At 39.6% G+C, this 27,136-nt stretch overlaps 1 protein-coding gene across 1 annotated transcript in view; it reads right to left on the minus strand.

Annotated features, from left to right (window-relative positions):
- ANAPC1 (anaphase promoting complex subunit 1) overlaps positions 1-27,136 on the minus strand; it is a gene marked incomplete in the record, with an annotated part of 120,774 nt that overhangs the window by 33,038 nt on the left and 60,600 nt on the right. The window contains 10 exon segments of the mRNA XM_027774995.1: positions 10-93; positions 2,100-2,191; positions 5,875-6,109; positions 7,371-7,642; positions 12,758-12,876; positions 15,692-15,906; positions 19,045-19,223; positions 20,591-20,661; positions 20,756-20,792; positions 21,128-21,206. Coding sequence (XP_027630796.1) covers positions 10-93; positions 2,100-2,191; positions 5,875-6,109; positions 7,371-7,642; positions 12,758-12,876; positions 15,692-15,906; positions 19,045-19,223; positions 20,591-20,661; positions 20,756-20,792; positions 21,128-21,206 — 1,383 coding nt within the window.

The following is a 27,136-nucleotide window of genomic DNA, read 5'->3' on the forward strand; positions in this document are numbered from 1 at the left end:
TCTTGCTTGGAAGCGCCTATGACCTCCAACCATGTACTGATAAAGCTGCTCAGGCACGTTGAGATCAGACATTCCTATCAAATTACTGCCATGCTGGAAAACAGAACAGACACGTGAAAAGACATCTTCTGGGAAGATCTATAATACCCATAACTTCAAAGCAGGGTATTTTGGAGATTTTTTCCCTCAATTTATATAAATATTCCTCAGGAGTTATATTCAAACTTATTAATAATTCTCATAAAAATTATATATTTAAGTACTTTCATTTCATAAAGTACAAAAAGGCTTTAAAATAAAGTTAATTACACTTAACAACAGAGTAGTATTAGAGATGTAAATGAAGCCTGTTCTATGAACAACTGAAAACTTTCATATTGTTCCTATTATTTTCCAGTAACGGTAACTATAACAACTTATTGAATACTCACTCTGGGCCAGGTACTAATCTGTGTTTAACATGAATTAACTTAATTCAACAATTCTACCACAAAGCTACAGATAAAACTCCCACTTGACAGATGAGGAAAGTGAACACAGAGGGATTAGGCCCCAGGTTACAAAAGTAGTGAGAGGCAGGGTTGAATGTAAAGCAACTGGGTTTTGCTCAGCAGTCCGCGGAGCACACGACTCAGTAGGCAGTAACGTAGTTAGATGACTTAACTCATCTAGAATACAGGTGCCAGTTCTTAGCTGAGACTCTTGCACTGCAGCACCAACATCTTTTGCTCAGGTATCAAATGTGAAGTCAAAACCCCAAAAGATGGTGGGACCAGCAGTTAGCGTAATGGCTATGTTGCTGAACTCCCACGTAGTCGACCGCGGTTCGAGTCCCAGACCCGGTGGCTTAAACTCACACCGGGCACGTGTGCGTGCGTGCTCAAGATCCCGAGAGGAGAAAGGAGGAAAAAGGATTGTGGCGTGGCCATCTCCCCTGGGGGGGGTGATTTCTCGCTTTCTGTCTCTCCGTCTCTCTCTGTCTGTCCTGCAAGTTCACGCGCCCTATAGCGAAAACCTCTCCAAAAAAAAAAACCCAAAAGATGATCAAACACAGGATGGATTGTGCATATAAGAAAAAGTTCATCCATTACAACTTTCTTTATATCATGTAGCTTGACCAAAGCACTGAATTGGTGGTTCTTCAAGGGAACCACATTCCAAGTGAAATAATCATTTAATAAATGTCCTTGGTAATTCTGTATATACCTCTTAGATGAAATTAAAGAAGGGGCAAGCTGATATTACATTTTGTCACAAAAGAAATGCTACTATGTGTGAACTGGGATACACAGTGAACAGCAGGATGACAAAAAAAGGTCAAACTTTACTTGTAGCAATGTCTGCTACAGGCTCTTAAGGTTTGCAACTGGATACATTTTCTCTAATTTCTGTTTCCTACATTACTGCCTACTGAGTAGGCAGCTCCGAGGACTGCTGAGCTAAACCAAGTCACTCACATTTAACCCTGCCTCTCACTACTTTTGTAACCTGGGGCCTAATCCCTCTGTGCTTCATTTTTCTCATCTATAAATGGGGTTTTATCTGTAATGGGCCATCATTTCTTCAACTCTTTTCAAAAACTTCATTACCTTAGTTCAGTCATGAGCACTTAAGTCTAAGCTAGAGAAAAAGAAATCTTAAGCCCCAGTGAGAGGACCAGCAGATGGCATAATCTCCATCTCCCACGTTGTTGACTGTGGTTAGAATCGTGGACCCTGCAGCTTAAAACTCACACTGGGCGTGTGTGCGTGCATACCCAAAATCCAAATAGGGGCGTGAAAGAGAAGGGACTGCAGTGTAGCCATCACCCCTGGGGGGTGATTTCTCGCTTTCTGTCTGTCTCTTTCTGTCTCTCTAGAGGGTGCACAAGCCCTATAGCAAAAAAAATCTGTCTTAAAAAAAAAAAAAAAAAAAGAGCACAGTCAGTACTACAAGCCCTCTCCTTTCACAGATCTGGGGCTTTGAAAAATACCCAGAAGGAGTGGGACTCAAACTGGGTTGCAGCACACAGAATGGCATTCAGAGTTCAGTGTCCAGGCTAGTCATGTCAACACGGACATGTCATAACTGAAATACAGGGAAGCGTGGACTCTGCTTACCCCCAAGCAGACCATGCCCAGGGCCAAGCCAGCGGCTAAGGAGTAGGACTCTCTGTCAGTGCAGTATTCCATTTCAGGACCAGGAGGCCGTCCTGTAAAAAGAAAGCAATGTAATTCAAGCCAGCCTCTTCAAACCCCAACTTGTAAAAATGTTAAAGTTTACTTTCTAGTAAGTTTCATAAGATAAAATGATTCAATAGAACACCACTGAGAAAGTTAGGACACCATCGCAAATGGTGTCCATAACTGTCAGTTTACTACAAAACAAAGTCCCCAAATGGTTCTTTTAATTTGCAAAATTAAGCCTTTATCAGCAATGACTTCCAAATACTTGAAACCTAGAGTTTTATATTCACACATACACACACGCACTAACACTATGAAGCAGAATGTGATGTTATGCTGTACTGGTTTTCATCAACAGTTACTGGTTCATACTACTTGGTCTTTTATCCTTGGTTCCTGAAGTACCAAGTGAAGTCATAAAGAAATTAAAACTCTCGCTCTAGAGGGTGCTGCACCAGACACAGGTGGAAGGAATGCTGCATAGAGAGGCCAAGATGAACGTGCAAAACCAGGCCTTCTGGGTTTTCCCAAGCCTATCACCATTAGATCACACCCTTTTGTAAGTCACATTTGTATGCAATTGTCCATGCTTCAACCATGACTAGGCAATGAAGTCTCCAAAAAAGTAAACAAGACAGGGTTAGGAGAGCTTCCAAGAGTTGAAAATGTGGGGGCCAGCAGATAGCGTGGTGGCTAAGGGTGCTGGACTCCCATATGGCCAACTGTGGTTTGAATCTTGGACCTGGCAGCTTGCCTTCTCACTTCCCCTACCCCTCACTCTGTCCCTCTCTGATTTTCATTAATTAATTAATTCATTAATTAATTAAAGTTAAATAAAATAATTCTTAAAAAAAAAAAAAAGAGCTGAACCTGTGAAGATTCCAGGGGTGCTCATGCCCCATCCCACATGCTTTGCCCTCTGTGACTCTTCATCTGCACCCTTCGTAATAGCCTTTATGATAAACCAGTAAAGGCTGGTGTTTCCCTGAGTTCTGTGAGCTGCTCTAGCAAATTAAGCAAACCCAAGGAGGGAGTAGCTGGTTGGTCAGAAGCACAGGTGAAACAACCTGGGTTTTGTGACTGGTATTAAAAACGGGGGCAGTTTTGAGGACTGAGGCTTCAACCTAAAGGATTTTACTCCGCCTTCAAATAGTTAAGTGAATTGAATAAGAGGACACCTAGCGAGTACCCACTGCTTAAGAATGGACTGCTTTCTTGACCTATGGGAGAAATCCCTACAATTGGTCACAGATGTCTTCTGTGTTGACCTGCGGTGTGAAAGTAAAAAAACAAGTGACATTTTCCCCTTTAAATAAGGAAAAATAATTTTTTAAAGGGAAGAATATGCAAAAAAGCTTTAATATTTAATCTTTTGTATCTTATTTTGTTTGGTTATTTTTCTAACTCATTCATTAAATGTGGTAAAAACATGTTAAAATAACTACAATGAATAAAAAGGACTTTATGCTTTGAAGTTGTTACACACTGTGTTTTTAGACATTTATTCTGAATCTAGATAATACTGAGCCCTACCAACACTGATCCTAATAGTTTGGCTGGATGTAAGATTCATATTTTTAAAAAGTATCCGTAACTCTGACTCTACCCCTCAGAACAACAAAATAATATTACATGGGGCCAGGCCACAGTAGCACACTCTGGTGACCACTACTACTTGGGAGGCTGAGGCCACATAAGAGACATGGGTTTCATACCCCCGACAGGGCACAGTGGCATAAGCCTAAAATCTTAGCAACTCAGAAGGATGGCAATGTAGTAAAAAAGAAAGAAAATGTATAGACTGCTCCCTCTGAAAATTTGCAATTCTAGAATATTATCCTGGGGGCAGGGGAGATGCAAAAGAAGAAAAAATTACACAAAGGTCATCATTGCAATGTTTATACATAACAGCAAAGAGAAACAACCTAAAATGTCTGGAAAATAAAATTTAAAAACTTAAGTATTGGGTTGTTGGAAAAGTCATAATGCATTTTTCACAGAAAAACATAAAAAAGTCATGACTTTTTCCAACAACCCAATATTTTACAAAATGTCAACCTGATGATACAAAATTGTTAAAACAATTATATACCAAAGAGGCAGAATAAAAAGGATGTACATTTGACAGTAATTATATGAAAGCATATGCAGACCTGAATTGAACATGAAATCTCTACATGTAACATGTGAGACTGTACAGTGACATAAGACATCATCATGATACAGCCAAGGAAAGTTCAATTACCCCACAGACAAACAAGCTCTCAACACCCAGTGCTGAGTGTGTCCTGAATAACTGCTCCAGATCAACAATTTATGCTACTGTTTACTTTGGTGTCAGAACATTCCAGCTTTGTGAATAATTTGGTATTACAGTAGGCTAAATTACTGGTTTCTGTCTCCACTACCAGGCAGTGCTAGGTAAATCTACACCTTTGACATGCCCTCAAAGAGGACCAGGTCATCTAACTGGCTCTGGCCTGGGATCTTAGCCAGCACAATGGAAGCAAAGATCTAAAATGTACTCTCATTATCTGGTTCTCTCTCTTACAAGTCCAACGTCACCACGAGAAAAACATATCATCTATCCTGGGTCCCACAATAAGGCTTATGAAGGAAAACCAGAGTAGCTGACCCACAGAACTACAGCCCAAAGCAGAAATGCCCAGGCCAATTCTACAGTCATTTGTTATGAAGCATTATTGTGGCAATATCTGAATGACACAATCATACTAAAGAACAATACATCTTCAACAATATATTCTGAAATATATCTAGGAAAGGTCTTCAACAGGTCAGAACAGAACATATGTGCATAAGTTCTTAACTAAATTACAGACATAATAATCATGCTAATAGCATTTCTGTTGTCAGAAAAAGTTAACAACAGGAACCTGCAGTTAGCATAATGACTATGTCGTTGGACTCCCATGTAATCAACCATGGTTCGAGTCCTGGACCTGGTGGCTTAAACTCACGCTGGGCACGTGTGCGTGCGTGCCTAAGATCCTGAGAGGAGAATGGAGGAGAAGGGATTGCAGTGTGGCCAATCCCCCTGGGGGGTGATTTCTCATTTTCTGTCCCTTTGTTTCTCTCTGTCTTTCTGGCAAGCACATGTGCCCTATAGCAAAAACCTCTGCAAAAAAAAAGAAAAAGAAAAGAAAAAGTTAACAACACAAAGCATTTCAAAAAAGTTGTGAGCACCTTACCATTTCCAAGTTCCTCACCAACATACCCACCAGTACATAAAGGAGAAAATTAGAAATCAATCACTTCCATTCTGTTGGAAGTGCTGTGTCTAACAGAATAAACACTGTAAGAGTACAACCAAAACAATCAACTTTTGAGTTTTAAGTACAGGTCACTGCTAGACATTGGCTGGTAAAGACACAGCAGAATAAACAACGTGCATGCATGATTAAGATTGTTGGTACCTCATCAAATATGAACACCTGAGCTTAGTAATGGATTGGCCAAATAAATACAGAGGCTAATGACCTGCACAGTAATATTAGCCTTTGAAAGCATTACTTGCAGTTTTTGTTTTTGTTTTTTAGTACCTGGCCATACTATAATCACAAAAGCCACCGTTGTTTCCCTTAATTTTTATTATTTTATTATCATTTTTGCTTGGGTGCATGTAGAGTAGGCGTGAGCCCAAGCAAAATAAGTACATGCCTAGGAAGATTCACCACTATTAATCCCATACCTATTTCAGCCAACAGGACTTCTGCAGTGTGTCTGTGAGCTGTCCCTTGATATACCAGGCCAATACCCACCACAGCAGCCACTTGGACATTGTGAGGAACATCAAGCTCTGTAGACGTTGGGGGTAAGAGGGCAGGTATGTGAATGCTTAGAAGCCGAGTAATTGACATATCCATAGTGCCCAGTTTTGCAGCAGAAACACCAAGTAGCAATCCAATGCTTGTCATTTCATGGCCCTAGAACAAAACGAGAATGAAACTTAAGAGTCAGTATCAAAACAAATACATAGTTTTAAGTAAAACACTGCCTGCCACTTTCAATAAGTACTTTCATGTGGCAAACACAGTCAGAGGTACTGTAAATATAGTAACAAATAAAATAGATATGGTCCATGGTCTCATGAAGCCAGTGCCCAATGGGAGAAAAAGTGTTAAACAGAAAACATGTAAATATATTAACAAAAATTACTACAATGAAAAAGTACAAAGAATTTTAAAAGAATATTTTAAAGGAACATAATTTAGAATACAGAGGTTGAAGGATTTTTAAGAAAGAAATCTCTAAAGAAGATTATATTAAAACATTTATAATAGGACCTAAAGAGAGATTACACATTAGCCAGAAGGGTCAGAAAGGAGAGTACTTAAGTTTAGAAGGCAAGGGAGAACGTTTACAGTTAACAGCATGTTGTAAATGGTTCTGACATGATTCAGAAATAAACCTTCAAAAGTGACCACACAGTGCCGAGATATTCAATATTCTTTCCAAAAAACAATGCTAGTACAACCAAAGAGCCACATGCAGAAGAGTGCACTGGATCCATTCTTTACATCACACACACAATATCAACGATCCACAGACCTAATGGCAAGCACTAAAGCTATAGAACACTTAGAAAAAAGCATAAGTGCGAACCTTAGTAACCTTAGGTTATGCAAGGCCTTCTTATACAAGACAATAAAAACAGCTACAAATAAAAAACAGGTGAACTGGACTTCATCAAAACTAAAAGCTAATGCGCACGCATTCTCTCTCTCTGTCCTTCTCTGGTCAAATTAAAATAAATAAAGTTAAATAAAATTATTCTTTAAAAACAACAACAAAAAAACCACTAATGCTTCAAAATGCACCATCAGAAAATAAAGGTACAACTCACAGGATGGGGGAAAAATTCTGCAGATCACACATCTGTTAAGTAACTAATACATAGATTACATAAATAATAAGTATGGACAATAAGATAATCCAACTGAAAAATAAGTAAAGCTTATCAGTGAGTAGGATCACACAGTCTCCTAGAATGTGTATTATAAGCAACGAAAGATCATGAAATGGTCTTTATCAGAGGAGTGACATATTGTGATTAACACTTGAGAAAGATGACTCTGCCTGCTATGAGACACATGGATTTAGAGGTGTAAGACTGTAGGAGGAAGAGGGAATACAATGGCAGACAGAGAAGGCATGATGCCAGGTGCTAATAGCATAAATTCTCACCTTGGTCAAGTAGTCATGGATATTGAGAGTAGCCAGCTTGGTAAGGTGCCCATTTAGACCCAGGGCCATGAGAAAGCCAGCATACTCATTGGCTAACTCAGCATGCTTGGGCTTATTGTAAACAATCCAAGCCGAGTCGATCTGGGAGGCGGGGGCTATCTTCAGGCCAGCAGCCACGCCATTATGAAAGCTAGCCCAGCTTGTCATGTTAGGAGGCACATCGATGTTTCCACTATTAAGGTCTACTGTTGTATTCCGAGGAGGGGCCCGCCCTATCCAACCAAACAAAATTTAACATTGAGAATTCACAAAGTTAATATTGCTACATTTAGATCTTTGAAAACAAGACTACTTTTTTCTAGTTTCAAAGCCCTTAATCCCATAGTACCTGAAATGTTATTAGGTCTCTGTGAACGCTTGAATTTTTAATTTAAAGAGAAGGTCAGGCCATGTCACAATCCTTCTCCCTCAGCCTTCTAGCTGGGACTACAAGCATATGCTGCCGCACAGTTCTTTTTCAGAATCTCAGCACATTGCCTAGGCCAACCCCAAGTTCACAGTCCTCCTGCCTCAGCCTTCCTGAGTCACTGGATTAAAGGCACATGCCACAGTGCATATCCTCTAGGATGGACTAGGAATCAAACCTAGGCCTCCCACACGGTCCCAGCCTATTGAGTACAGTACCTTAGCAATGTGGGCCCCTCTAGCTGGACTTGATCACTTCAACTTTTACACATGTGAGTAAATCTTAATGCAACAACCTTAACTGTTTAAAATAGTTCATTGCAATTTTTGCTAAGGTGCATGGGGTTGTAAGATAACTGATAGTAATTTAACTTGATACAGATAAAGGATACTTGCTACCCTAAAATCTTCCCCTCAAACAGCAGAGAGCTAAATTAAAAACCAAAATGAAAATTAACATCCCAGTTAAACTATATAAATAAGTTCTAACAAACAATTGATGATACTGATATTAATTTCAAATATTCCATGCCATATTGTTCTCTGGACATTAAGGAAAAATGACATTTTGAAAAGAGACAAGGAACTTTATAAATTTGTTCCATCTCATCTATATATGACTATCTCACTATATATAGATATCTAATTATATGCTATTGTCAAAAATCCCAAGTTGCATTTAGAGATAGCTATATAAAAACATCTCTTTATAGTCTTGAGTCATGTAGTAGAGTATAAAAGAGCACTTATTGGGACCAGCAGTTAGTGTAATGGCTATGTCGCTGGACTCCCACGTAGTCGACCATGGTTCGCGTCCCGGACCCAGTGGCTTAAACTCACGCCAGGCGCCTGTGCGTGCATACCCAAGATCCTGAGAAGAGAATGGAGGAGAAGGGATTGAAGCGTGGCCATCCCCCCTGGGGGTGATTTCTCACTTTCTCTCTGTCTCTGTCTGTCTGGTGAGCACACGTGCCCTATAGCAAAAACCTCTCCAAAAAAAGAAAAAAAAAAGAGCACTTATTAAATTTAACTTTATGGCCAATTTATGTAAAACCAATGTAAATTTAATGGTTGTAATGCTGTATGTTCTCTCTAAATTTTTTTCTTGTTTCTTTTGGCTTTGATGTAAATAGTACAAAAATATAGAGTTCTTTTTATTTTAAATATTCTTAGTTCAAAGGATAAACATTTAAAATAAATGTTCTAATTATTACATAATTACCCAGTTTGGTGAAGCACTGAGAATATGGTTTTAAGAGTTCTAAAACAGTATGTGAAATAATTATAAATAGATGTATAGTGTATTATTTGTAGCATGTGCACACAAACAAACATATACACAAAGCAAAAGCACCAAATAAAACTGTCTTTACCATTTGCTTTGTGAACCTAAAAGCTAACTCAATTGCTAGCATTAGCACCACAATGAGTAACAAGTTCATGAGTTATATTTGTATTTCTCAAATAAGGCAGGGAGATCAATACTAAACAGGTAACCTTTCTAACACATTCATTCATTGTATGCATAAGACAGACACTTACACACACCAAGTCATCCAAAATTAATTCATCTCATGCCAATTTTGCATGGGATTCTTTTTAACCAAAAATTTATGAAAAATTTTGTGTGAACCTATCATATGAAAGATTAGTAAAATGAGCATCTATATACTATACCTTCCATCAAAATTCGGTAACTGTTCAGATTTTACCACAGTTGCTTTATCTTTGAGAGAACAATCTAAATACTGAAAGCAACTCTGCTCACTATGCCTCTCAAGATTAGGGCTTAGGAACAGAAATGATATGGGAGACAGGGATGTGTTCTTCACTCAGATGATCACCTCATTTCCTGCATGATGCTCAAAGCACGAGCTCTTTACAAATCTGAGTGGCACTCTAGATTTTCAAAATTATATAGTTTAAAAAACTGGGGACCAGCAGTTAGCGTAATGGCTATGTCACTGGACTCCCACATAGTCAACCATGGTTCGAGTCCCGGACCCGGTGGCTTAAACTCACGCCGGGCGTGTGTGCGTGCGTGCCCAAGATCCCGAGAGGAGAATGGAGGAGAAGGGATTGCGGCGTGGCCATCCCCCCTGGGGAGTGATTTCTCGCCTTCTGTCTCTCTGTCTCTGTCCTGCTGGCGAGCGCACGCACCCTATAACAAAAACCTCTCAAAAAAAAAATAAAAAACTGGTCAGGCCCAGCCTTAGTGGTTCAGGTCATAGGGAGCTCTCTACCGCGGTGGAGCCCTTTAAAGACTGCAATAACCTGAACACCCTGGGCACACCTGTGAGGAGAGCTGGCTGGAAGGTAGGTGGGAGATCAGGGCAGGACCAGACCGTGTCAAGAATGGCTGTTTCTCTCTCTCAATAAAATAAACTTCAGAAAAATAAATAAAACATTGTGTAGTTAAATTTGCATGTATTATATACTCTACATTACTGCATACATGACCATATGCTTTTTGTACAATTTTCATAAAACTGCAAATATTAGAAGGGATTTTTTCTTTTTCTTTTTCTTTTTTTTTTTTTTTTTGATTTTTTTTTTTTTTTTTTTTTTTTTTGAGATTTTTGGTATAAGACACGTGTGTTCACTGGAAAGACAGAGACAGAGATAGAAAGTGGGAAATCATCCCCTGAGGGAATGGCCACACCACAGTCCCTTTTCCTCATTCTCCTCTTGGGATTTTGGGCATAGACGCACATGTGCCCAGCGTGAATTTTAAGCCTCCAGGTCTAGAACTTGAACCATAGTCAACTACGTGAGAGTCCAGCAACATAACCATTACGCCATCTGCTGGTCCCTAGGAGTGAGTTTGAATGGTAATGTCAACTATATGTAATTGTTGTCTTTAGAATATATTCAAATCGGGACCCTGTTGGAGGTGCTGTCTCTCGCTCATGGAACAAATGAATAAATAAACATTAAAAGTGAAAAGGAGTATACAAGCCCAGTTGTGGTGGCCTAAGTGGGAGGGCACCGACACTCAGTGACTGAGGCTGCATGGAAGGCCTAGGTTTGGTTCCTGGCTGAGCCTAAACAGTGTGAAAGTGTGAGGGCACACGCCTGTACTCCTAGCTAACGGGAGGCTGAGGCAAGAGGACAGTGACTGGATAAGACTGTCAAAAAGAACTGTTTCTGTCTCCCTGTTTCTCAAATGTTCTCTCTTTTCCTCTCTCGAAAAATTTTTTGGGTCAGGTGGTGTCACACTGGAGCCACACAGGAAAGGTCCTCGATTTGTGTCTCGGGACCTCCCTGAGCACACTCAGTGTACATGCACCCACTGCCTAGGCCACTGAGACAAGGGACGGATCGGATCAAAGCATGAATATACTTTAGGAATACTTGTCTGTCTTTCTCGCTCTCATGGAAGAAACAAATAAATTAAAAAAAAAAAAAAAAACCAGGTAGCACAGTGGTTATGGTGCTGGTCTCCCACATGGCTGACTGCAGTTCGAGTCCCAGACCTGGCAGCTTGAAAATCACCCCAGGCATACGTGTGTGCCCAAAATCCCAGAAGGAGAATGGGAGAGAAGGGACAGTGGCATTGCCATGATTTTTCACTTTCATTGTTTCCTTCTCATTGTTTCCGTTTCTCTCTGGCAAGCAGATGCACTCTGTAGCAAAAACCTTACAAAGAAAAAAGAATTTTAAAAATAAATATGGAAAGGGGACCAGCAGTTAGCATAATGTCTATGCTGCTGAAATCAAATGTAGCCAACCGCGGTTCAAGTCCTGGACACGGTGGCTTAAACTCTCACTGGGCGCATGTGCATGTGTGCCCAAGATCCCGAGAGGAGAATGGAGGAGAAGGGTTTGCGGTGTGGCCATCCCCCCTGGGGGGGTGACTTCTCACTTTCTATCTCTCTGTCTCTTTGTCTTTTTGGCGAGCACATGCGCCCTACAGCAAAAACCTCTCCAATAAATAAATAAATAAGGAAAGATGATCGCTATAGAGTAATTTTTAGAAGAATTATTTATGTAATTTTATTTATTATTATTTAATTTGCTATAGGGCATGTACACTTGCCAGAGAGAAACAGAGAGAGAGGTGAGAAAGCAAGCCACCAGGTCTGGGACTCGAATCAAGGCTGGCATGTGGGAGTCCAGAGCTTTAACTACCATGTCACCTGTCGGCCCCTATAGAGTTAATTTTAAACCCAATTTCTAGACCCATCTGTGGAAGTATGAACTGGCTAATGTTGCTACCTGTCTGCTATTGAGTCCGGATGGGAGGTTTGGGTTCAATTCATGGCCCACCCAAAAAGCCAGGCATGGTAGTGTACACCTACAGTCCCAGCTACTTTCTGAGAAGCTGAGGCAGAAAGACTGACCTGCAAGATCCTGCCTTAAAAAGAAAACAAAAATCTTTCAATACAGATTTAAGTTTTCTGATAATTAAGCAAATATTAAATTATAAATATGCAGAAATAAAATTGGGAAACGCATGTACCAAAAAGTTAACAGAGAGTAGGACTACCATAAGTCAACATATCTTCCTTTTGCTTAATATATTTTCTTGTTTTGTATAATAATCATATAATCATAATATGAAGTAAGACATTTTAAGACTATATTTATTACACTTCAAGGCTTTAAGATTCAATGATCTCATCAATAATATCTTTCTGAAATTCTCCAAGTAACTTTTCATATCTTGAAATAATTGCATTTTAAAAAAATGGGCTAGGTAAATAAAGAAAGTTTAAAAAAAATGGGCTAGGTTCTACTCCTCTCAACGTTTAGTTTGATTCACTCTTTGAACTTAATCACCACTATAACAGCTATTAACGATATTTTAAAATCACTGAGGGAGCAGTGCTTTGATTTTTAACTAAAATAATTTTAAAAACTCCACTTATGCATGGACTTAAACAGATTTCCTTTCTCACTGGGCCCAGAACATAACATACCAGTCAGATTCAATTTAGGAATAGGCAGTGGTTCTGTTGGAACAGGATGGTATGAAAACAAGGTAAACATTCCTCGTCCGACTGGAAGGGCCATAGTTCGCTGACACAACTGGAGCAATCTATAATTAAAATACAATCAACATGTAAAAAACTTTCAAGAAGTACAACTGAAATGTAATCTATAAGTAAGAATTTCAAAAGGAGGCATCTATGTAAGATGAAGGTAAATCCGTACAAAGATGTGGGTAACCCACCCACTCACAATTTCTCATTTTAATCTTCTTGCTGCCACTAGAAACTCTCAGAGGGAGATGTATTTCCTTTGTTTTGTTTCACATTTGTGCTGAACGAAAACCAACTGGCCTATAAGCCCAGCTAACTCTCCCTAGGTGTCCAAAAAAAAAAAAAATTTAAAATTCTGCTCTGATTGACGCTAACCTTCTCAAGGGTTACAATGCTTTCTGAATTTCATCGCTGTTATTTTCAGGGCAGCTGGTCTCAGCACATGAGATTCTCCCATCTCCATTAGGTCAACACAGACTCAGAAGTGCCACCTCTGTGATCTGTGCACAAGAAGGAACAGAAGTCCCTATACCGAAGGTGAACAGACTGCATGGTGTCTCCAGGGAAACACAATCAGTTTTTTTATGTGATGATAGGATTTATAAGGCTAATTCCACCATTACATGAAAATGGTCAAAATGGCTTGTAAGGCTACTATATAAAATCAATATATCACTGTTTAACTTCTGTGTTAAGATAAGTTACATTCCAGGGACCAGCAGTTGGCATAATGACTATGTCGCTGGACTCCCATGTAGACGACCGCAGTTCGAGTCCTGAACCCGGTGGCTTAAACTCATGCTGGGCACATGTATGTGCATGTCCAAGATCCCGAGAGGAGAATGGAGGAGAAGGGACTGCAGCGTGGCCATCCCCCCGGGGGGTGATTTCTTGTTTTCTGTCTCTCTGTCTCTCTCTTTCTGGCGAGTGTACATGCCCTATAGCAAAAGCCTCTCTAACAACAACAACAACAAAAAAAAGGCTAACATTTTCTCTGCAGTCAAGGCCATTTATAAGCACGCTCCTTCCCTAACTGTACACACATATAACTGTTTTTCGAGCTCTCTGGAGAGGAAAATTTTGATCTCCTTAGATTCTTTGAGAACACAGCCTCTGCATTAATTTGGAATCATTGAAATTAAAAGCTGTATACCACAGAATTTCTTAGTGGAAATCGTACACATAATCCAGTCCAACCTTGCGGAAGGCACAAAATTAATGATAATAATAACCCAGTATTCTTCAATCTAGTATGTCACTGATCCTAAGACGTACCACTATCTCATGAGATGAGGTACTAAGAGAAAGCACTGCCAATTAAACTATGATACCTATTGACTGAAAGACACATTCTGTTTTCAAAGATTTTAAAAAGTAGAAAAACTAGCATCCTAGAATCAATCAACACTATTAATAATTATGGTGACCTGCGCTGGCCTTGACTAAGCACTAAGTGCTATGTAGAAATAACTCACCTGATAACAGAACAGCCCTAGGAGGTATGAATGCTATGATCATGCTATTATTACAGCAAGAGGTTAAGCAGTTTATTCAAAGTCACAGCAGATAGCGCCTAAGCCTGGCTCGAGCAAGCACATCACTACTAAGCTCTACATCCATCTTTCCTGTCACTCCATCTCCTCATGCATAGGTGACCAATACGAGGGTATATGCATGGAGAGAAAACAGTGATCTGGACATTACAACTAACTTAGATCTTCCATAGCCTGGGGCCAAGTGTGGGTAGCCCTTCCCCTTGAAGCGGTACCATAAGAAAAAGGAAAACTACAAACCACCAAGCACATTCCTTGCTACACTCATCATTAGCAAAGGAAAGACAGATGATGGAGACTAGGTAGGTAAAAGGATAGGAGAGAATTTGAAAATATAAGTTGAAGTACCCCAAAGCAATAGCTCTGAAACGTCACTGGCACGTGACAGTATTACTACAGACTCTTACAATTTATTGACATGTATCACATGTTCCAGAGTGGTAGGAGAAAGCTTAGAGAGTATTACCTATCACATCAAAAAAACTACACTGAAAAAGAAAAGCAGCGCTCACCCCACAGTATAGCAGGTAAGTACTGAGAGGAGAAGTCAGATCCCAAATGAGAAATGAGGGTTTGAGTCCTGACCATGGCAGTCTGAAAAGCAGAGTACATGCTCATGCCCAGGACCCTGGTGAGATAAAGAACTAGAGGAAAAAGGACTGCAGTGTGACCAGGCCACATTGGGGTGGAGGCAGAGTGCTCTCCATTTTCCCCATCTTGCCTCTTTCTTCCTCCCTTTTCCCATGTGAGTACACGCTAGCTATAAAAATAAAATGAAACAGCCATCTATTCCCAATCAAGAAACAGAAGAGGGGCCGGCAGGTGGCGTGGTGGTTAAGGGCACTGGACTCTCACATGGCCGACCACAGTTTGAGTCCCAGACCTGGCAGCTTACTTTCTCACTTTCCCTCTCTTTCTCTCTCTCTCTCCCTTGCTCTGTCCCTCTCTGATAAAACTAAAATAAAGAAAGAAAGTAAAATTAAAAAAAGAAAGAAGAATGAGTGCAGTGTTTTGCTTTGTTTGTAAAGTCTCATGTGAACTATTAGGAACTACCAGCAAAATGGTTTTAGATTCATCTTTTCAAATAATACACTGCTTTACTTCAAGAAGAGGGTTCGAGATACAAAAATTATGCCTTCAAAACCCAAAGATATTATGAAAACATGTACAGTTTATTAAAGTTGGACAAATACCTAAAATACATGGGACATTTTTAACTTTAAAGTATTCATTTTTTAGGATTTTAAAGCTAAAAACTTAAATAAACAAGTCTCAAATATAACAAAAAAGGTGACAATAGACAATGAATGGTATTTACCTGTTTTCTTTTTCTTCAATGAACTCGTGGTCACTAAGTTCCGGGTACTGCACTACATTGACACGGACAGGATGTGCACTTTGAAGAAGCCTTCGCACGTCCTGCACCCTTAAATCTTCGCTCCATATCAATGACATAACCTCCTGATTCATGTCATTCATGCCATCATCCTCCTCCTCAGTCTCTGTTCCTGAAGGAACATCTGATGAGAGTACCTGAGTAACAGACTTCATTATAATAACTTAAAAAGCAGCAACATGAACTTATTGAACATGAGGATTTACATCAGGCTGATGTACCACAACTAACCAGTAGAGAATGCATTCATTCTAAAGCAGGGATGGCTGGATTCTCAACGTGTGCTGGGGCCCTAACCAACAATCTTTTTAGAAAGTACCATATAATGGACCTGCAAGTGCACCATGTACATGCGTGCCCAAAATACCTGAGAAAAGAACAGAGAAGGGACTGCTGCATGGCCATCTCCCTGAGAGGTGTGTTCTCACTCTCTCAATGTGAGCAAGTTCTCTATAGCAAAATTAAAAAAAAAAAAAAAGAAAGAAAAAAGTGGGACCAGCAGTTAGCGTAATGGCTATGTTGCTGGACTCCCATGTAGCCGACCACAGTTCAAGTCCCAGACCCGGTGGCTTAAACTCATGCTGGGTACGTGTGCATGCATGCCCAAGATCCCTCGAGGAGAATGGAGGAGAAAGGACTGCAACATGGCCAACCCCCCTGGCAGGTGATTTCTCGCTTTCTATCTCTCTGTCTCTCTGTCTTTCTGGCGCGTGCATGCGCCCTGTAGTAAAAATCTCTCCAAAAAAAGAAAGAAAAAAGTACTCTGTTGCCTACTTGGAAATATCCTTTATTGTACTGAGGGGAAAAGTCAGGAGGCTGAATCAACTGAATCATTTTAAATAAATTATAAAAATATAACTATATTTTAATCATTAAAAAAATTATTGCAAGGAGAATATGAACTCTGCCATTACCAACGAATTCATACTTAAATACTGTCTGTTGCATAATAGAAGCAGAAGGGAAAAAATCTGGACGATACACCAAAGGTAGGGGGAAGTCAGGTAACTGTTTTTTTCCACTTTAGTATTTTAAATAGACTGGATCGTGGTTGGTTTTCTTTTTCTTTTTCTGTTTTCCTAAGTATGTTTCAAATAGAAGTTTCTTAGAAGAGAAAGGATTAAGCTGCACTGAAGCAACAGAAGGGGTAATTCTCTGACTGTCATCTTGCCTTCATAAACAGCATGTGCTTTCATATGGAACCTCCTATCCCCAATAAATAGGTCAACTCCAACAGAGCTGTGAGTCATGTGAAACTCTTCATCCTCTCTCAAAAAGTTTTGAACTCCTTTAACAAAATATTAACTCCTAGTTTAAACATTAAAGTTCTGTAACATTTAAGTGGAAGCAACAAGATTACCCTGAAAAACAAGCAAAAACAACAACAGCAGATATGGCCAGATAACAGTTTAATTCCGATGCGTTAGCCCTAAAATATCGACCCAAAGAGCTAACAAATTGAATTTAGATGGGATTAATTATAAAATGTAACCTCAAATAACTGAACAAATTGAATTTAGATAATATTACCCAAAATGACAATTAAAAACAAATTAATGTTTCATACTAATAGTGTTGAAATGCTCTTTTAGTAACAGAAGAGATATAAACTCTAAAGACTTCCTAAAAAGGAACTCTGCTGGAGACTGGATCCCCATGAAAACTGAATCTGGCATAGGTCCATATTAAGCATCTCTGGGGTTAGGAATAGGTTTCATTATAGGTTCAAAAGCAGCATTCATAGTCTAATACCTAATATGGCTTAGAAATATTTAACAAATACATTTGATTATTATTTGTTGACTTAAAAGGCTAATAAGAGATGAACCAAATTTCCGGCATTGTCTCAGGACATAAACAAGTAGAAGAAACGAGGAGTGGAATGATGATCCCTGAATCCTTCTAAACGAGGTGCTACTGTTATTTTTTAAATATTTATTTATTTAATTATCTTTTTATTTTTTGTCATTTTCAAGCCACTGGATGCAGGAGTGAAATCATATGGAAATCCAGCATCTTAATTGCCACACCACCTCCTGGCCCCCAGAGGTGCTACTATTTTATTTTTAATTTGCTAGAAAGTGTGTACTCTTACAAGAGGTGAGGGGAGGATGAGAAAGCACTCCCAACAGGGGATGGTCACTTCCCAATCCTGTCTCCTCCACTCTCCTTTCAGAATTTTGGGCATGAATCCAGCAATTCTTATTTTATTTTTCTTTTCTTTTCTTTTTTTGGAGAGGTCTTTGCTTTAGAGCACGTGCACTTGCCAGAAAGACAGAGAGAGACAGAGAGACAGAAAGTGAGAAACCACCCCCAGGGGGGATGGCCACATCGCAATCCCTTCTCCTCCATTCTCCTCTTGGGCATGCACATCCACGCGCCCGGCGTGAGTATAAGCCACCGGGTCCGGGACTCAAACCACAGTCAACTACATGGGAGTCCAGCAATATAGCCATTATACTAACTGCTGGTCTCAAGCCCAGCAATTCTTCAAGCCAGGTCCAAGATTCGAACCACACAATGGGCCATGTGGGATCCAGTCACCTTAACCACCATGCCACCAGAGGGCCCAATGTGCTATTTATTTTTAAAATTTAACTACTGTTCTTGAACTTTTAAGTTTCATTTTAAAATTTTGAGAGAGGTTGATTAAAAAAGAGATAGCTGGAGAGTAACAAAATATTTCACTTTATATTTACAGGCTACTTAGAACTTATTCTTTAAAGAAAATTTGATGAAGGACAGTATTTCAGGAGAGATAACTTAGGATACCTTCTAAACAACTCAAGTGGTAAATAAAAATTTTCTTCTTGGGGCTTTAGTTTTCTGTGATTAAATAAATACATTTATATGTGGTTAAAATGATAAATCAAGAAGTCACATATCAAAAAGTATAAAAGAGAAAATAGCTATACATTAACTAGCCAATTTAGGATACACATGCTATCCCTTTTCAATGCTATGTAGTAATTACAGAGTAGTTCATTACTAATATGGTACTGGTAAATCTCAAAAGTTGAAATCCTGACTCAGCACGTGTTCCGACTCAAGGCAAAGGTAGGTTCAGGCAAGACAATATTCACAAACTCTCCTGTTCCACATTCAATTTACAGTTATAATATTAAGATATGTCTAGTTATAAACTAGCATATAAAAAGCAAACTGATATACAGACTTGTAAAACTTATAAAAATATATAAAAGAAAAAGAACATTTACACTCTGATTTTACTTTGAGGACACAATTGAACTTTGAACTTTTACATTGGTACTCACAGATTTCCCTTTGGGTAAGTTTCCTTCACAGGCCTGTTTGGAAAGATCCTGACGTCCAATCAAGAGACAGACGGCCTCTGGCCAGTCTGAAGCAGGCTGCTCACGACAGTGGTAAATAGCATCTCTGATGGGAAGGGCAATTCCAAAGGGAAGAGTTTCCAAATCTCTTAATGTGAACCCTTACAATGAAAGGAAGAAAGAAAAACTTTTGATCTAGACTTGCTCCTGAACCAATTATCCTCAGACTGAAGTCAGTTAACACCTATCTTGTCAAATAATAAAAATTCACAGGACCAGCAGTTACCGTAACGGCTATGTCACTGGACTCCCATGTAGTTGAACGTGGTTTGAGGCCTGGACCCGGAAGCTTAAACTCACACCGGGCGCGTGTGCATGCATGCCCAAGATCCCGAGAGGAGAATGGAGAAGGGACTGCGGCGTGGCCATCCTCCCTGGGGGGTGATTTCTTGCTTTCTGTCTCTCTGTCTGTCTCTGTCTTTCTGGCGAGCACACGCACTCTATAACAAAAACCTCTCCCCCACAAAAAAAAATTCACTTCATTCATCTTGCTACCAGATGAATGTCTTCTTTCTACTACGTTACAGGGCACATGTGCTCACCACGAGAGACAAAGAGAGTAAGATAGGAAGAGAAGAAAAGTGAGAAATCACCACCCAAGGGGTATGGCCACACTGCAATCCCTTCTCCTCCATTCTCCTCTCGGGATTTTCAACATGCATGCACACGCACCCAGGCTGATCCTCAAGACAATGGATCCTAGACTCAAACCACATAGTTGGCCATCCAGCCACCTTAACCTGTGCCACCTGCTAGCCCCCAGATTAATGTCTTGACATCAGGGACTAGCATAAACTGTCTCTTAAAAAAAAAAAGAAAATCTGAAGAAAAGACAAACAATTCAATAGGAAAAACAGAAAAAGATATTTTCCAAAAGAAGAAACAGAAATGAACAATAAACATTAAAAGATGCTCTACTTAACAGATGATTGAGAAAATGCAAATTAAAACCACTAGGAGGGGCCAGCAGGTGGTGTGGTGGTTGGGATGCCAGACTCCCACATGGCTGACTGCGGTTTGAGTCCCAGACCAGAAAGCTTGCTTTCTCACTTTTTCTTTCTCTCTCTGGTCAAACTAAAAATTGATAATAAAATAAATAATTTAAAATAAAAAACCACTGGAAAGGGACCAGCAGTTAGCGCAATGGCTATGTCGCTGGACTCCCATGCAGTAGACTGTGGTTCGTGTCTTGGACCCGGTGGCTTAAACTCACACCGGGTGCACGTGCGTGAGTGCCCAAGATCCCGAGAGGAGAATGGAGGAGAAGGGATTGCAGCGTGGCTATCCCCGCTGGGAGGTGATTTCTCGCTTTCTGTCTCTCTGTCTCTATCTGGTGAGCGCACACACCCTACAGCAAAACTTCTTAAAAAAAAAAAAAAAAAAACCACTGGAAAATATAATTTCTCACTGTCTCCCAGTTCTAGCCAGTATAAAGGAAGCAAGGCCTAGTTAACAAAAAAGTTCTTACCTACGTTAGTCATCCAGACAACTAATCTCTCAGCTAGGCAAGAAACAGGTGTAGAGTGCCTGAAACTAAACCTGTAAGAGGATACGACACAGTTATTCAACAGAACAGTAAAACCCGAAGTTATTTCAAATTTTAATACAAAAACTTAATGTGAATGAAGGTCACCTATTTTCCTCTTGTTCTGCTTGTGACTTCTGGGGTGCTAAAAGGCAACAAAATGAAACTTTATTTTCATTTTGGCAAAAACACATACAACATGTAGAAGACATTTAGAAATGAGAATTCATTAACAACTCCTAAAACATAACAACATAAGTAGTACTGTGGTAGGCTGGAAAGAAAGTACAATATCTTTGAGACTAAAACAGTCCTTTTTAGCAACAACTAAATGTAAGAAGTGTTAGCTTTCAAGTAATCCTGGTATCTGAAAATTAGCTGTGGACTAAAAATAAGAACAGTACTGAAGAGGCAAGATGTAGACTCTAAATCAAATACTTAGGATAATTTCAGTTTTCTTACTTTAATTCTGACACTGACCTGAAGTTATTCTGGATAAATACTGTGAGGTTTCATCAGAAACAGAGTTCTCATCTCCAAGAATGTAGAGGGCAATACTCTGCAGGAGGAGAAAAGTCAACATTTTTTTTAGACTACTGATCAATGATTAGTAAATAACCATAATAGGGAAGATTCATCCGTTTTAGGTGTACAGCTCTATGAGTTCCGACACACACGCAGTCACATACCCACTAACACCCTCACAATGTCAAATACTTTCATCCCACCAAAAAGTTTCTTTGTGCCCTTGTAGTCAGTCAATCCTCTCCTCTTACACCCAGCACTGGAAACACCTCACATTTTCTTCTCCTACATTTTGCCTGTCATGTAATACCGAGTAAATGGAATCATATCATTCGTACAATTTGTGTCCTATATCTTTTTTTTTATCTCTCTTGTTTTTATTATAGGGCATGTGCGCTCGCCAGAAAGATAGAGACAGACAGACAGAAAGCGAGAAATCACCCCCTCGGAGGGTGGCCACGCTGCAATCCCTTCTCAATTCTCCTCTTGGGATCTTGGGCACGCACGCACACACGCCTGGCGTGAGTGTAACCCACCGGGTCTGGGACTAGAACCGCGGTCGACTACATGGGAGTCCAGTGACACAGTCACTACGCCAACTGCTGGTCCCTGTATCCCACATCTTTAACTTGGTCTAATGCCTTGGAAACTCACCCACATTACTGAGTTTATCAGCAGTTGCTCCTTTTTACTGCTGAGTGTACTACCTTACACAGATTCACCAACCTTTTCAAAAAGGATGGACGTTTTGATTGTTTCCAGTTTGTAGCAATTAGGTGGTAAAGTTGCTCTAAACATTTGCATAGAGTTTTTCCTATAGATATGTGCTTTCATTTTTCTTAGGTAAAAACCCAGGAATAGGTTTGCTTTAGAGGAAAAAACACTCTAAAAAGAATTTAAAATATTTAGCACATAACATAAAAGTACATTTTTAATCTCATTTTTGGGCTGCAAATCACACTAAAAAATATCACAATAATAAGTAGAAGCATATCAGGTTTATGTTTCTACTACGTGAGAAAATATACACAGGGTTCCTTGAAGAAAATCAGCCCCCAATAAATGTTAGATCCCTTCCTTACTTTCCCTTCCCTCATTTTGACAAATAATAAGCAAGCACTACCACCTCCACTTACAGAAGTGACTCAATAGTAAAAAGCCATGATTAGCAAGAAATGTCTGGTACAGGTTGCTACAAATGTCTCATTAGCTAAATGTCACATTAAAAGAAAAAAATCCAATAAAATTCACAAAAACAAAGCCAGAACCCTATCAACAAGGGCTTCAGTTGATATCTTTTTAAATATGTTTATATCTGCAAGCTAGAAAAAACAATATAAAGCAATGAGAGGATAAAAATCAAGTGAAGAGGGCTGTTAGGTGGCATGGTGCTCAAGAGCACTGGATTCCCTCATGGCCGACCTTGGTTTGGGTCCCGAACCTAGCAGCTTGCTGACTTGCTTTATCACTTCTCATTTCTCTCTCTCTTCATTCAAATTAAAACAAATAATAATGGGGCCAGCAGGTGGTGTAGTGGTTAAGGTGCTGGACTCCCACATGGCCAATCATGGTTTGAGTCCCAGATCCGTCTACTTAAAACTCATGTTAGGCACATGTGCATGCGTGCCCAAAATCCCAAGAGGAAAATGGAGGAGAAGAGAATGCAGAGTGTGGCCAACACTCGGGGGTGGGGGGGGTTATTGCTTTTTCTCTGTCTCTGGCGAGCACACACACCCTATAGCAAAAATGTCTTTGAGATAATAATAATAATAATTAATAAAGTTAAATAAAATAATTCTTTTTTTTTAAGAGATATTTTTGCTATGGGGCATGTGTGCTCACAGACAGACAGAAAGCGAGAAATTGCCCTCCAAGGAGGGTTAGCCAAGCAGCAATCCATTCTCCTCCATTGTCCTCTTGGGATTTTAGGCATGCATGCACACATGCCTAGTATGAGTTTGAAGCCATGGGTCTGGGACTTGTACCAAGGTCCACTACTTCAGAATCGAGCGAAGTAACCATTACGCCATCTACTGGTCCAAAATAATGTAATTCTTAAAGAAAGGGAAAAAAAAAAAAAAGGTAAAGAAAAAAAGCTCAGTAACAAATTGAGCACTGAATCCAGTTTCACTGAGAATAGATTTGTGAAAAGGAGAAAATATTTGCAAATCATGTAATTTATGGCAGATTAACATTTAGAGTATATAAACTCCCACATCTCAAGAATAATAAAATGCAACTCAAAAACAGACACAGAACCTGGACATTTCTTCCAAGATACATAAATGGCCAGTAAGTATATACTCAACAACACTAATCATTAGGAAATGTAAATCAAAATCACCATTACTTACCACTTCACACCTAAAAGGATAGCTATAATTTACAAAAATAAGTAGAAATAACAAGTGTTGACAAAAATGTGTAGAAATCAGAACCCTCCTTCCTGCATGACTAGTAAGAATATAATGATACCAACACTATGACAAGGAGTTTAGCAGTTCATCAGAATTAAACATCAGGCAGCTCCATGACCTGGTGGTTAAAGCAGTGGGATTCTCCTGGCCAACCATACAGTTTGAATCCCAGACCCAGAGGCTTGAGAAACACGCCAGTCACATGTGCACACATGCACAAAATCCTAAAAGAGGGAGAGATGGAGAAGGTATCGCAGTGTGACCTTTCTCCGAGGGGATGCTTTCTCTTCTCCCTCTGTTTTTCTCTGGCAAGCATATGTACCCTCCAGCAAAACAAAGCAAAATAAAACAAAACCAAAAGTTAAACATCAAGCTATCATTTGATCCAGCAATCCCACTCCCAGCTATATACCCAAAAGAACTGAAAGCACTAGAACAGGTATCTGTATACTGATGGTTCACAGCATCAGTATCCACAGTAACCAATAAACTGTGCTACATCTATACTAACGGGATATTAGTCAGCCTAAAAAGGAATACAGTTTGGGGGAAGAGGGTGGAAGGAGGGAGTGAGTATAAGGAAAGAAATTAAGGAGGAAAATAGAGAGGCAAGGCATTTATGGGGCACAGAAATGTATTATTAGCTGTTGATGAAAACGTCTTTTGTATCTTCAACTGGACTGGTGTGAAGTGTACTCATGTTGGATAAATTCAATTTACAAACTAAGTGATGTATACGGATTAAATGTATAAAATAAATTTAAATTAAAAAATAAACTTCATTAGCTTCATTTTTTAAAAAAAGGAATGTAATTTTGACAGATACAACATAGATGAACCTGGAAAACTTATGCTAAGTGAAATAAGCTAGACACAAAAGAACAAATATTACTCCACTAGTATGAGGTAGTTAAAAACAGGCAAATTTATAGAAAACAAAATAAATGTTACCAGGGACTGTGAAGAGTGGGAATGGGAGTTATTATTTAATATGTGCAAAGTTTATGTTGGTGATAACTAAAACAAACAAACTTTTGGGGTCAGCAGGTAGCATGGTGGTTAGGATGCTAGACTCTCATATGGCCAACCAGGTTTGAGTTCTGGACCTGGAGGATTGCTTCCTCACTTTCCCTCTCTGCTGTGCACACTTGCCCTTTAGCAAATTAAATAATAATAAAAACAGTAAACAAAATTAAATAATTTTTAAAAACCATTTTGAGTTTACTGCGCCAACTCGATAGCACAGCAATTATGTGCTACTCAAGAGATGCCAGATTCCAGTGATGACTACAGTTCAAATCTCCAGTCCAATCAGCTAAACGATGCCAGGCACTTGCATGAGTGTCCAAGAACCAGGCTGGAGAACTTGAGGAAGAGGATCACAGCATTACCTGACCCTGTAGAGGGTTGCTCACCTCTCTTTGTTTTTCTCTCTCGAACTTTCATGTGCATGCACATGTTGTATATAAGATTTTCTTTTTAAGTTTTGAGTGGGTAGCCCAGGGCCTGGTGGTTGGCAAATGGATCCCACATGGCCAACCGCATGGTTTGAGTCCTGGACCCTGGCATGAAAAACATTAGGCATGTGTGCATGCATCCCCCCAAAAACTCAAAGGAGGGAGTTTGAGAAGGAAGGATTATGGTGCGACCATGCCCCGCCAGGGATGCTTTCTCTTCCTCTTCCTCTCTCTCTCTCTCTATCTCTCTCACAAGCACATACACTCTCTGGCAATTTTTTTTTTAAAGCTTTAGGTATAGTGTTGATAGTTATACAACAATGTGAATATATTTCATTCTGCTGCATTGTACACTAAAAAATGATTAATATTAGGTAATGCATATTTAGCCATCATTTTAAAAAAGAACATAATCACCATTCTGTGTGTCTTTTTTTAGAGTTACATTGGGCTCTGAAGCCCCCCTCTACATGAAACAAATTAGACTGTAAAAGCAGACAGTACAGACATTTACAGTCTGTTAACATTTGAGAGAGAAGACAAAAGCACATGGTTTTCCTATAAGCCTGAGACATGGGCCAATAAACTTAACCTTTAACCAACGTTGTTTTGTTCTATATGAAGGTTTTGACCCTGGACATGTATTAACTATTCAAAACAAACTAATTTCTAAAAATAAACAAATATATGTTTCTTTAAAATAAAATATTCAGCAAGAGTTTTTGTTGCTATAGACAAACTATCAAATTTATGCAAAAAGGAAAAAACTAAAATAGCTAAAACAATTTTGAAAAAGAGTATTAATGAAAGGAGAACTAATGGCAGGCTCTCTCTCTCTCTCTCTCTCTATATATATATATATATACACACACACCCTTTTTTTTTTTTTGAGAGAGAGAGAGTTTTGCTATAAGGTGTGTGTGCTCACTGGAGAGACAGAGATATATAAAGTGAGAAATTGCTCCCCAGTGGGAAATGGCCACACTGCAATCCCTTCTCCTTAATTCTCTTCCTGGGATTTTAGACACATACACACACATGCTGGGCGAGTTTTAAGCCGCTGGGTCTGGGAATTGAACCACCGTCGACTACATGGGAGTCCAGTGACATAACTATTAAGCCATCTCTTGGTCTCAAGCCAGCTAATTTTAAGACTTATTATAAAGCTACAGTAATCAAGATAACATGGACAATCATTTAGATCAATTAATCAGAACAGAAAGTCCAGAATAACCCACAAGAATCTGGCCAACTGAGTTTGACAAACACAACAGAGAAAAGACAGTCTTTTCAACAAACAGTGCTGCAAGAACTAGATCCCAAATGGAATCATAAAAACTTAAACCTCACACCTTATAAAAAATTAACGAAATCAGATACCTAAATGTAAAATATGAAATTGTGAAACACTTATAATGAAACCCAGGGAAAATCTTTCTGATCTATGTTGAACAAAGAATTCTTAGACATGACACTGAAAGCAATACCCATAATACAGAAAAGATGATAAACTGACTTCATCAAAAGCAAGCTAGCTCTATGAAACATCAAGAGAATGATGAGACAAGTTACAAACCAGGACAAAACATCTACTAAACAACCCATCTAATAAAACCAGGACAAAACATCTATTAAACCACCCAGCTGATAAAACTTCCTGTCTATAATTCTCAAAACATCATTAGCCAGTGGGCTGTCAGGTGACATGATAGTTAAGGTACTGGATCCCACATGGCCAACTCCATGGTTTGAGTCCCAGACCCAGAGGCTTGAAAAACATGCTGGGCACATGTGTGCGTGGACTCGGAATCCTGTCAGAAGAATGATGGAGATGGGACTGCAACGTGGCCATCCCCCCAGCACGTGATTTTTCTCTTTCCGTTTCTGTCTCTCTCTCTGTCAAGCACACACCCTACGGCAAAAATCATAAAACACAGAGGAGGCGGGCCGGGCGCCAAGGCTGCGTCCGGCCTGGGGACGTCGCGGGCCCTTCCGGGCTCTGCGTGTCTCCCCGGGGCCCTGCTGAGCCGGCGGCAGCAGGAGGCGGGCCGGGCGCCAAAGCTGGGAAGAGCCGTGCGGCAGGGGCGCCC

This window comes from Tupaia chinensis, unplaced genomic scaffold (assembly GCF_000334495.1).
Source record: "Tupaia chinensis unplaced genomic scaffold, TupChi_1.0 Scaffold000511_1, whole genome shotgun sequence".
In the NCBI taxonomy this organism is placed as follows: Eukaryota; Metazoa; Chordata; class Mammalia; order Scandentia; family Tupaiidae; genus Tupaia; species Tupaia belangeri.